Source organism: Vicugna pacos, chromosome 10 (assembly GCF_048564905.1).
Source record: "Vicugna pacos chromosome 10, VicPac4, whole genome shotgun sequence".
Lineage (NCBI taxonomy): Eukaryota > Metazoa > Chordata > Mammalia > Artiodactyla > Camelidae > Vicugna > Vicugna pacos.
The window spans coordinates 22,985,390-22,997,663 of NC_132996.1; the positions used below are offsets into that span (position 1 = coordinate 22,985,390).

At 48.4% G+C, this 12,274-nt stretch overlaps 1 protein-coding gene across 3 annotated transcripts in view; it reads left to right on the top strand.

Moving 5' to 3' along the window:
• TENM4 (teneurin transmembrane protein 4) overlaps positions 1 to 12,274 on the top strand; it is a 709,295-nt gene that overhangs the window by 585,407 nt on the left and 111,614 nt on the right. For all 3 annotated transcript variants that reach the window (XM_072969126.1, XM_072969128.1, XM_072969127.1), the window contains one exon: positions 10,385 to 10,570. In XM_072969126.1, the coding sequence (XP_072825227.1) occupies positions 10,385 to 10,570 (186 nt within the window). The remainder of the gene's footprint in view (positions 1 to 10,384; positions 10,571 to 12,274) is intronic.

The following is a 12,274-nucleotide window of genomic DNA, read 5'->3' on the forward strand; positions in this document are numbered from 1 at the left end:
GTCGTGTGGAGGTTTAGTCACAATGAGATGGTCAGTTACTAACATTGAATCAGAGACTGGGAAATTGGGCCCAAATAGGTGTACCGCTAAATAGTGCCAGAGTTAAAAGATTGATAAACCCAGAGCTGGCAGCTTTGTAATTTAGTAGAATTTCCCCCGACAGCCCTGGAACACTTTCTATCAGAGTTGGAGCTCTTCAGTATGCAAATATAAGCCCTTCTGAAATGGAGCTTCAGAACCAGGTTTCTATTTGAATGCCCCAGCTGATACCTTGTGCAGTACCTCCAGCTGTCTTCCTGAATCAAACTGCCGGTATGATCACTTGTAATTTTAAAATAATAACTACTCTTTGAATGGACCTTTATTTACATTTTACAGAGCTCCTTCACATATGTGCTTCATGATTTATTCGAACAAATACATAAGCTTCTGACACTGCACATGGTGTTATTCCTAGGAAACCAGGGTTCAGGGAATTTGAGTGACTTTCCCAAAGACATTCTGGGAAAACAAGGTTCAAATCCAGCTTTCTCTGGCTTCAGAACTCATGTGTCTCCCCCTGCATAACTCTACAGTTGACTATTACCAAGGTTACTCTGATACTGTCCATGAATCAGGTATCAGGTTTATAAGGTACCACTTTATTTGGTGACATCACCAGGAACCATGTAAACTGGATCATGACCATGGTGGACCTGGAAATACTGCAAGGGGTCAAGGAAAAAAGCCATTACTTTCTGCTCGAGTGATCAGGGTGGCTTCTTGGAGGAGGTGGAATTTAAGATGGGTAATGGAGATTGGATTTGAGTTGGCATAGATGGAAGGGAGAGGAAAGCGCCGTGCAGCAGCCCATTATGGAAATCAAAGATTTGCAACAGGTACAAAGATAGAACCGTTCGTGGCATTTTCTAGGAAAGAGCAGTAATTTGGAGTAGCTCAGCTTAAGATATTTATGGCAATAGAGAAAGAAGAAGTGAGGGAAGTTAGTAGGCGTCAGGTCTAGTAGGCGTCAGGTCACAAATGGCCTTGGAAGAGTTTAGATTTGTCAGTGGAAGCCACTGAAAAGTTTCAAGCAGAGGTGTGATGTGGTCAGGTTTGGTTTTAGAAAGCTTACTGTAATATTGGCATGCAGTTTGAAGTGCCTGGAGGACATCTAGGGGGAGGTGTCCAGGAGAGTGTTAGATAAGTAAGCACATGACTGGGTAGAGAGGTGGGGCCTTTCACAGAAGGAATCAGGGCTGGAGGGCTGAACATTGGCTGTCTCTTCAGTTCACCAGGTTGGGCCTTTTTAGTGGGGGTAGTGTCCAGCCCTGGCCAAAAACTACACATCCTGGTCACTTTTTTGGCATCTCTGCTCACCAGTCCTTTCCTGGCATGTTATCCTTCTGCAAAGTCAGACCCTGTTTGGAGGCCTCCCCCACACTAGCTTTGAACTCCTCTAATCAGGGAGCTAGATACCCTCCAATCGAGATAAAGAGCAGTGGCTTACTACTTCCTGTGAGAGGAGCTTCAGAAAACTTGACATTCTAGTCCTGGGGGAGTTGATGTGGAGACCACTCTGCACCAGCATACCGGAATCCACTTTTCTGCTTGGTTTGAAAGCTTTCCGAGCTTCTTGCGTGAGGTGAAAGGCCGTGTGGTTTCCAAGGCTCATTATCTTTCTGCTGTCTAGATCTGTGGGACAGGGGCACAGCTTGGAGCAGCTCTCACTCTCCGGTGATAGGGATGGAAGTTGACAAGCATAGGAGAGTGGCTTGGGTCTGGCTTCAATGTCAAAAGGAGACTAATTACTGTAAGAGAGTCAGAGGCTCCTTTCCTGAAACCTGCACTGAGACTAAAAAGCCATCTGCCCAGTTTAGAGAAGGAGTGGGCGCTAGCATCTTACCAAATTGTTCAAAATATAGGGATACCTGGCCATTTGAAGAGAAAGTTAACTTGTAATTAGCCTCTTGTGTGCCAGGCATGGTGGCCAGCTTTGTGTTCATTTACACACGGAGGTAGACTTGAGTTCCATGGGGATAGGAATAACTGAATACGATTTCTGAATCCCCAGCATCTAGGGGTATCTGGCACATAGTAGGTGCTCACTATATTTTTTAATCAATTTTAAGATTCTGGTAAATCGGTATCATTGCTGCTATGTTATAAACAACAAAGACAAGGCTCAGATATATGCAGTGTTTGTTTCCTGAAACTGGGAAGTAGTAGAGCAGGCTTTCATCCCCAGCTTACCTAAGTCCAAGCCTCTGTCCTGTCCATAATCATGGTATCTTGAATAGTTACATGGAGTGCCCTGTGCCAGACCGCTGCAATCTGGCAGCACACGGATGCAGTCAAAAGATACATTTCCTGTGGGCGACTCACTGTGGAATGCAGAGGCGAATCTGATGACAGCAGGATTCTGGAGGCCACACTGGTAGACTAATAAAGATAGGTTTATCTTCACTGATAAAGAAAGGTTTGCATAATAAAGTGCTTTAGGAAGGCAGGAGATGAAGCCGCTTCCAGCTGTGGCACTGGAAAGAGACTTCAAGAAGGAGGTGGCATTGTAGCCAGAGTTCAACATGTGAAGACTGAGATAAAGGAAAACCTAGGCCATGAGGACAGCCTGCGCAGAGGCACAGAGGAGGGCACAAAGGATGTGATGAGCGCCCCCCACCCCTTTTAGCCATTTGTCTAGCTGGGCCCTTACATGACTTTCTCAAATATTGACATCCACCTCACTGCGTGGCCAAGGACAAGGCACGTCCTCTCTTTGGCCTGTGTTTTCCTGTCTACACGATGGCTAGAGAATCTCTGAGGCGACTTCTCGTACTCTGACCATGAAAACTGGTCCTGTAAGTTTTCTTGCTCTTCTTCTCTCTTACCCCCGAACCCACCTGAAGGAGATCCCCAGGCCAGATCCAGGCCACTTCCTGCCCAGCATCAGGTCTCTCCTGGCTCGCCCTCCTTCTCCTTCATTCCCCCTGTTCCCTTGGTCCTTCACCTCCAGCTGTCTTCCTTCATCACCCTCAGCTCCCTGTGTCCCCACCTTTCTTCCACATCCACCTTGCAAAACCCGGGATCGTTCCAACCACTCACCATCTCTGATCTCATAGCCAGGCTTCTGAGCACTGGAAGCCAAATCACGTCCTGCTTGTGATCTTTAGCCCCTCCTGGGCTCTTTCAGATGTCCACATCTATCCATCAGCATCCTGCTCAGCACGGGATTCCTACCCCACTGAGACTACTGAGGCCATGGATTAAGTGCTCTCAAATTATCCTGGCCTGTCCCTTACATAGGCCTCTGCCACATACCTCTCCCCAGGGGAAGAAGAACCCATGAAGCGTGTGGCTCCAATTATGCTCCAAATCCAGTCCTCTCCAGCTGTTGAGAGGCATCTCAGTTGCTCACATCCTCCCCTTGCTCTCCCCAGGATCTTCAAACCCTCCCTTCCCCTACCTCTTTGTAGTACATAACATGATATAGTTGCCATAGAGTAAGTGTTTACTCTATAAAAGACGTACATGACATTAGACACATTACATGGTGTTCATTTAAGCCTCACATGAACCTAGGATGTTGGTGTTTCTATCCTGTTTTGCAGATGAGAAAACTGAGGCAGACAAAGATAAAGTAACTTGTCCAAGTCACATTTTTGGTTAGATGGATGGATGGTTGGATGGATGGATGAGCAGTTACATGGCCTGTTGACTGAATAGCTGCTGAATAGCTGGTTAGATGATTAAATGGGTGGGTGGATGGACAGATGGATGAGCTGATGGGGAGACAGATGGATAGATGAAAGATGAACAGACAGATAAATAGACAAACAAAAGGAAAAGTACTTAATGTGATAGACCTTGGGTCAGGGTGCCAAAGGAGACTCAGAGTCTGATTTGAGATTCTCTAGTCTGGATTTAATGAGATAATATTTGTGTGCCACCAACAATGGTTCTACATTTTCTCCTTATGTTCTGTCTCAAATGCTGTTTAGTGGGGCTTGGACTTAAAGTGTCCAAGGATTTCATGAGAAATTTTCCAAAGAATTTCCAAGGACCAAGATTTCAGAGAAATTCCCCCACACCGTGCACTAACTCAGGTGAACTAGTAATGAAACAGGGAAACTTGGCGGGTATCATTTAAAATAACTATTCACCCCTTATTAAAATTTCTTAAGATCAGCCTAAGAACTTCAACTCCTAAGCAGAATAGAGCAATACTCCCTATTGTCCCTTTTAGTGCTAAATACAGACTTACTAAACGACTTCCCCAGAGTCACATGGGGCCAAGGCTGTGCTTTCACATTCCAGAATTTTAAAAACGGCCTCACCTGTATCTGTTCCTTGATCAGCAGGAGAGCACACATATCCTTGGGTGGGGTCCTGTGTATCTCTGACTTCGGTCAATTTTGAGCATCTTTCCAAGTTGAAGAAATTTTATGGGAAAATTATATGTAAGTCTCTCCCTTTAGGGTAAAGGCATGGCTTCCCTCACCAGCCATTTTAATGAACGGGATTGTAAAGTCCAGACGAATTAAAATGTAGTCATGATAGGTCTCAGGCTTCATCCAGGTTCATATGGGGATTAACATTTAATGAGAGGAGCCTGGGACAGCTTTTTCCCTCGTGTATACACTTTGGAGCACAATTAACTAATAACCAAGCCATATACTTTTCCCTGCCTTTTTCACGTCTTCATCACGTGTCCACTTGCTCCCATGTCATAGAAGGGAAATGGTTGTGAATGGGCATTGGTGAGAAGGAAGATGTGTGTGAGGGTGGAAGAACTGAGACAGCTGAAGATTTCAAGTTCTCCATCTGAAATTGGAGAAGATGAGTTTCTGAAAAGGTAAGGCACAAAGGAGGCTGAGCCGTTGGGTGAGAACATTTAACCAAAGAAATTTTATACAATATGGCAATGAGATAGAGTTGAGCCAACTGATGTAACACCTCTTTCATGAGGCCTTTTTTAAAAAATGCATCTGTTCTTTCAACAAATATTTGTTGAAAGCTCAGGCTGTTCCAGGACTGGTGCCGGCTGCTGGGGAACAAGTTGAATAAAAGCTAGAGCCTGCCATCAAATGGGCTTTCAGTGTAGAGAGAAGACACACACACACGGACATGGGGAGGCAGGGCAGAGATGGGTGGGGGAGGGGAGGTGCTATGGGTGTGGCTGTCCCCAGGAGAAGAGCGGAGATGCCCTTGGATGTGACCTGGTTCATCTCCAAGGCCCTGTACAGTTCTTTACAGACTTGGCATGAGGGTTTTAGGACAGCTGGGGATTTTCACCTGATTTCAAGAGGAAGCTGAGGCTACAAACACAAATGGCTTCTAACTGGGTTTTGATGGTCTTGCAGTCTTGGCTGATGGTGCCATGCTAGGTAACCAGAGAAGGAGCTGCATACCCAAATTTGAGTCTGCTATGGGGAAACATTTTGCTCTTTAGGGAGATGCTCTCCTGGTAGAGGACTAGGAGCTGTGCTGACACAGGACATCTTGGGTCCCCATCAATCAGTCGTGTACATAACACAACATACATAGCGCTGTTTACATAGAGCCTTTCACATTTACCCTTTCCTTCAGTTATCACCACTCACCCTGTAGGGGACTATTATTACTCACCCCAATTTAGGGGTCAAGAAGTATGGTCCAGAGCACTCAAGTAATTAATTCTCCCTAGGACTCCACAAGGGCCCACAAAAACTGGGGAGTCAGAGTCTGAATCCAGATCTGCCCTACAGATTGTGTGCTCTATAGTGCTTCAGAGGACCCTTCCTAGACCCCGCCCCTCCGGCATTTAGTCAGAAAGCTCTGATGTTAATCGCATGAGCATCAACTGGCCTGTATCCAACACTCACTGGTATTGGGTGTGTTGCATCAGTCAGAATTCACATCCTGTCTTCTGACTTGTCTGATACACTTGCCACTACACCCCATTTCCGTTCTTGTAAGATATGTGTGTGCACAATTCATCATATCCTGACGATGTGCCAGGCTCCATGCTAGAAACTTCACTCCCATTCATGTTACCTTGTTTAATTCAGCCATGTCCATCTGCCATGCTAGAATTTAAACTCCTTGAGGTCAAGAACAAACCATGTCTTGTCATAATCACCACTGGATCCCTAGGTGCCCCCTGTAGGATTTATCACAGCGAGTGCTCAAGAAATTAAGCAAATGAGAGTCATTCATGCAGCAGCTCTCTACAGTAGTCGAGGGCATCATCCCCAGTTTACAACTGAGGAAACTTGAGACTGAGATGACCTGTGACCCACATTCACCAAGTGTCACTTACCTTACGTAAAGGGCACACTTTAAGCATCAAAACACGTTCTTTAGCTTCATCCTATTTGGTTTTCACCACCAATCGCTCTGGGAAGTTATATCTGCTTTAGTGTCAAAGCAGAATTGGAGAAAGAAAAATAAAGCCATTTCTTTTACTTCAAGAACAAAAAAAATTGAAATATAAAATGAGAAATGGGCCTACAACTTGAGACCACATGATAAAACAGCATCTCAGGTTTCTGCTCACATAGAGAGTCAGTGGGTCTCCTCAACTCAGGCAGGGAGGCCATCTGCAGAGGAGAACCTGAACACTGACAAGCTGTGTTACCATCACGTAGCGCCCCATAAACATCAAGGTCCCCTGCTCAGGCCCCTTCCATTAAGAGCTCACAGCCCAGCTTGTAAAGGGCTGATGGAGGGGTGCCCAGCCACCAGGCGGCTTTAGCTTCGTGCCAGGAGAGCATGTCTAGTGTAAACTGGCGAGCAAATGGAGTGTTTGGAGGGACAGCTCCGCTGCCTCCAGAGGAGAAAAGTGAGCCCGGGTGTCTGGGAAACTCTATGTAGTGAGTCTCCTTTCATTTCACACATAGTCAGGGTCTGGCTTGAGTGTAACAAGGGCTAAGCAATGGGGCCAGAAATGGGGGGAAGATCTGCTGGAAGAACCAGGAGCCTGCCTAGTCTGAGACTCAGTGTCCTTGTTTGTGAAATGCCTGTCTTGCAGCCTTGCTCTGAGGACTGTCCAGATGAACACGTGACCTTGTAGAATTCCCCCTCTGCTATTGGGGTCTCAGTAGCCTCATCTCTAAGGGTAATAGCCAGGTGCTCCCACAGCACTGTTGTCACAGGTAAATGAGAAGCTAGATGTGAAGAGTGCTTTGTAAACTGTAAAACCTGATGTAAGTGTTAGTTACTAAGCCAAAAATGGCTTTTCCACACATTCCCTCATGTGATCTAATGCCATCCCTGTGAGATTGGTGAAGTGGGAGTTAATATCCTCCTTTTATAAAACATGGACATTGAGAGAGTCAATAAATTGCATAACTTGCACCTCATAGATTGCCCAGCCAATAAGTGACAAAGCCAAGAGTAGATCCCAAATCTGTTGGATCCTGAGATTCATGGTTCTTTATTCATTGCTCATAAGCAAAGAAAAGTGCCAATGTGAGTAGCAGCTGGAGGTTATTTGGATGGTCTTTGGCACCAGTTTGTGCTTTGTCTGGGCTATGATCTCCTGGAGGGCAGAAACCTTATCTTATTGACCTCTGTATTCCTAGCCTCAGGCGCAGTCTCTGGCACACAGCAGGCATGCTGGGATATCGCTGGAACAATGACGAAGTCTGTGGGAATACCCCGTGTATTAGGGCAGTGTACCTTCTGAAGCGGGTGCTATCACCATCCCCATTTTACGGAAGGTGAAAACGAAGCTCAGAGCAATTGAATAGGCTGCCTGAGGTCCCACAACAGGCAGAAATGAGATTTGGATCCCCACCTGATTCCAAGCTTTATGCTCTTTCACCCATACTGCCTCCAGGTTAATCAGTGAACAAATGAACTAGCGGTTAGTGAGGACCTGCCTCTTCTCCCTCAACCCCATGAACTCCAGGTGCCCTGTGGTTTGAAAACACCACGACTTTGTCCTCCGAAGCCCATCCCTCTCCTGGTTCACGCCTCGGTGAATAGAAGTGCTGTTTGCTGTTTACTTTCACATCATCAACTGCCACCTGGAAAAAGTGCTGAGTAAATCCAAATGAAGGCTAAGCTGATCTTCCCTCGGGGCTCTCAGGTGACAGTCTCAGCCAGCCCTGAGAGCAGGCCCCGCCTCCGGAGTCACCTGCGTTGATGCCCTTGCACTGCTGTGCAGGAGGGAGGGAATCTCAGATTCAGGGAGGCCCGGACCTGAGATTGTCATTTTTGTCTTGAGGAAAGCCCAAGATGTTGTCCCTGTGAGCAAAAAAGCAAGGAAGCTTGAAGAACATCTTGAGAAAGCCCCATTCCTGGAGGGCTGCTGGATGGTATCCTGACACTTTGCTCCACAGCCCCACCCTTACTTGGGAAGTTTTCCTGAGGGCAACTCACTAGAGATAAGCAGACAGGCAGGGACTGACTCTCAGCTGAGCTGAACAGGGTGTCTTTGCATTGTTTTAAATTCTTAGGTTCCTGTAGCCCCAGGGAACACAAGGATTTTTCCATTATCCAGCAAACCTTAATTGAGGGTCTGTCCTGTGCCACGATCTGTGCTGGGTACCAGGCAGTGGGGTGATCAGAAGAATTCATCCAGCCTCAGGGTGTCCCTAGTCTGACAGTAAGAGACACAGAAAAGAGAAGAGCAGTGCACCATGTCACGTGGAAAGGTGAGGAGCAGCAGCATGACCACAGGGTGAATCGTGGGAGACTTCTCCAGGGAGGAGGGTCACTCCAGCCGAGCCTTGGGGATAGATTGCACTGTGTAACGTGGAGGGGTGTGTATATCATAGACTCCCACAGTCTAAGAAGCCATCACCTTTCTCTGCAGCAGATGAGGGAGCTGACCTCCAGAGAGGGCAAGTGACCTTCCCAAGGTCACACAGAAGATCGGCGGCTGAGCAGGCGCAGACCTGGCAAGCCCCGTCTTTGGACACCTAATCTAGAACTCACTGTCCTGAGAAACCTTTCTGGAGTTAGCGACCGTTGACCGTTGCCATGCCCTTTTCTGTCCTCTGCTTCACTGAGTGCTCATCACAGCCCCCGTGGGCAGCAGAGGTGCCATGAGGCAGCATCCATATCAGCAATGAAATTAGAGAGCCTGCCCGGGCTCACACAGCTTCAGCTCCTGCCCGAGCCCTGCACAGAACCCAGGTCCCCGGCTCCAGGTCAGGGCTCTTTCCACATGTTTTCCAGCAGCCTCTCTCTCTGGGCAGCCAAGAAACCTGATGCGGTACTGCCTGCAGTACCTCCCTTTCCAGCTAGTTTGCTTGGCAAGGTGTTGGGCATAGGAAGACACTATACATGGGAACTCTCACTGTTGGTTTGGAGGGAGTTCTTTATTCTCAAACATTTTAGCCTTTGCCTTGTGGATTAATATGAAAGTTCTGAGCCTCTGAGATCCAATTTTACTATCCTTTTTCAAAAGTAACTAGACAATTAGTAGCTTCTAAGCCAGGAGTACAGCTTGGAAGGGCTAATGGGCAAATGCAACTTGACACGGGTGCCAGTTAATTTAATTTGAAATTAAAGGCGCTGGGATTTTCATTTGAAGAATGTCGGGCCACGAGTCAGGGTCTCCATCACAGTGCTGGCAGAGAGCGTCAATGGCCACAGTTGTTCAGCCAGCTTCCTAAAAAGCAGTTGTGTTCCAGACCCTTCACAGCCTCTGCCTGCATAGCCATGAAGCTGTCGCTGGCCCTGGGCCCAAGGGGCTTGTGAATCAGGTCGTGTGTGTGTGTTGCACCATCTCACAGACGGGCCTTTGTGAAGGGCTGGACGACTCCACTCTGGCTGTGAAGTGTCCCCGCCCCCACCCCAGCTGTTTGTTTTGGATGGGAAAGGCCCCTTAGCTGGTGCTTAGGGCTGGAGTGAGGAAGCCAGGAGCAGGAGGACAGAACATGCACCCAGCAAATGCCCAGAACAAGCACCCAGAGTGACCCCACAGAGTTCAGGGGTCCACCTCCCTCTCACCCCACCTCCGTTAGTGTCAAGGCTGGAATGAAACGCAAGCCCAGGACCCTTCCCACACTCCAGCCAGACCCACCAGCCCTTCGCGTGGCGATCGGGGACTCATCCTCACTTTGTTTTCACACATAACTGGGTTTTAATTAAATTCGACTTTTCCTCACATCTGTTCGGAAGGCCGGTCCCCTTTGGAAGCGGCAAGCACAAAAGCAGGGACAGGATGGCAGCAGGAAAAAGCAAACAGCGCGGAGCCCTGCAGCCCATCCCACTCTCTTGAGGACGCGGGCTTGGGACAGGCCTCTGCCTGGAGAATTGTTCCTGCCCGAGGGTCACTGTCCACAGAGGAGCCCCCCGGGCCTCTGCTCACGGAAGCCGTGGTAGATAGCCAAGTGCGAGCTTTGTTCCCAAGGATGACTCGCTCACTTGTGGTTTTGTCTCTCTCCTCCCTCCCCGGCCCCTCCCCCCACAGAGATCTGTGCTGCCGACTGCGGTGGCCACGGCGTCTGCGTGGGGGGCACCTGCCGCTGCGAGGACGGCTGGATGGGGGCGGCCTGCGACCAGCGTGCCTGCCACCCGCGCTGCGCGGAGCATGGGACCTGCCGGGACGGAAAGTGCGAGTGCAGCCCCGGCTGGAATGGCGAGCACTGCACCATCGGTATGGTGGGCCCAGGCCCGGCACCTCCTCTCCGGGGCTGTGGGGTGCCTGTCTCTGTCAGGCACTTGGGGGCCACGGCGGGGCCCCCTTGCATGTGGAAACTGGGCAAAAGTCCTTTCATCTGATGACATTATGGGTGACATTTCCTGGGCATCAATTGGACTTAAACTCACAATTAGGCATTTTTTAACCTTTTCCCTTCCAACTTGCATTTCCCAGATCTCAGCCAGCTGGTCCACATGCCTTGCTGTTTAGTCCTCCCAGGGCCAAATGCAATATAACTTTGTGACAAGGAGCTGGGCTTCGAGAATGAGGCAGGCGGCTCTATCACTTAGCAGCTATGCACAATTCCCAATGCCTCCCTGAGCTTCAGTTTCTTCACCTATAAAATCACATGGAAAATAATGCATGTAAAGAGTTTAGCACAGGCTGGCACATTGTACAGTGCTCAATAAACGTAGCCATTAGATCAAATTTATGATCTGGTTGGGAGGTCTGAACCCTCCACACCCACTAGCCTCTTAGGCCAGAGCTCCCAAAGAGGCCTGAAATCCTGCGGAAAGCTTCCCACAGGCCCCAGGCCACATCTGCTTCCCATTAGGCCTGTCCCCTCCAACCCCCCCACCCCCGTCCTCGGCTCCTGTCCCGTCTGCATTTGTCTCCTTTCTCCTCTCTTGAGGGCTCCTCGGCACCAGCCCCTGCTGAAGCAGCACTGTTGGCAGCTTTCAAAACAAGCTGATCACTCCATTCCCTTCTTTTTGCCTTTCCTGCTGGTTTTGTTGATTTTAAACACAGCCAGACGTTGGCTTGGTTTATTATCCTGGAATGAACACTCACCAAAAGGGTCTTTATGGAATCCACTGGTTTGTGTATGTGTGTTTTAACTTCCCCTCCCATTTTTTTTTTTAAAAAGGAAGGGTCTGTGATCAGATGGTGAGCACATGGCTTTAGAAGGCAGTATTATGGGTGCTTCTCCAGCTCTGAAAATCTTATAGAAACTGGGAGACAAACCCCAAAGATTATAACAAACAAAGGACTTTTGAGCAAATGGAGCTACCTCTTATTGCATGGTTTTTTTAGGCCTCATTCCTTTTGTTTTATAGCATGAAATTAGTGTATATTCATTATCTCTGCCCCCACAACATCACTCTGTTTAAAAATGGTGGTGGAGTACCTTACACCTATTAATATTAGTCATAATGGCTTCTGAGTTTTGAGTACAGTACGGCAAGCACTGTGCTAAGGGCTTTAACTGCATTATTTATACTCCCATAGGTATCATCCCCTCCTTTTCAGGGACCTGAGGCCTGAGGTCACTTGACTTGTAAAAAGTAAAGCAGAGGCTTGCTTTCTGAGTCTTGGTGCAGGGGCTTCTCACCAGCTGATTGCTCTGTGGTCCTTACAGGACAAAGCCCAGGTTTTCTGCGGAGACATCTGGCTCTTATCCTTCCCAGAGGCTGTGCCTTTTTATCACAGTCACGCTTGAGTTCCACAGCTAGTTTGCCCAGCCACAATCTTAGGGGAGCCGCTCCATGGCTGGTGGCAGCCCGCCCTGCCTTTCCATAGCAGAGTGTGCCACACTGTCTCACTGTGCGCCTCTGGGTGGCCTCTTGATGTCAGTGTCATCCTATCTCACAGTTGTCCTGGGCAGTTAAAGAGAAGTGGCCCTAGCCACCCAAGAGACCTGATCCTTTACACTCTCCT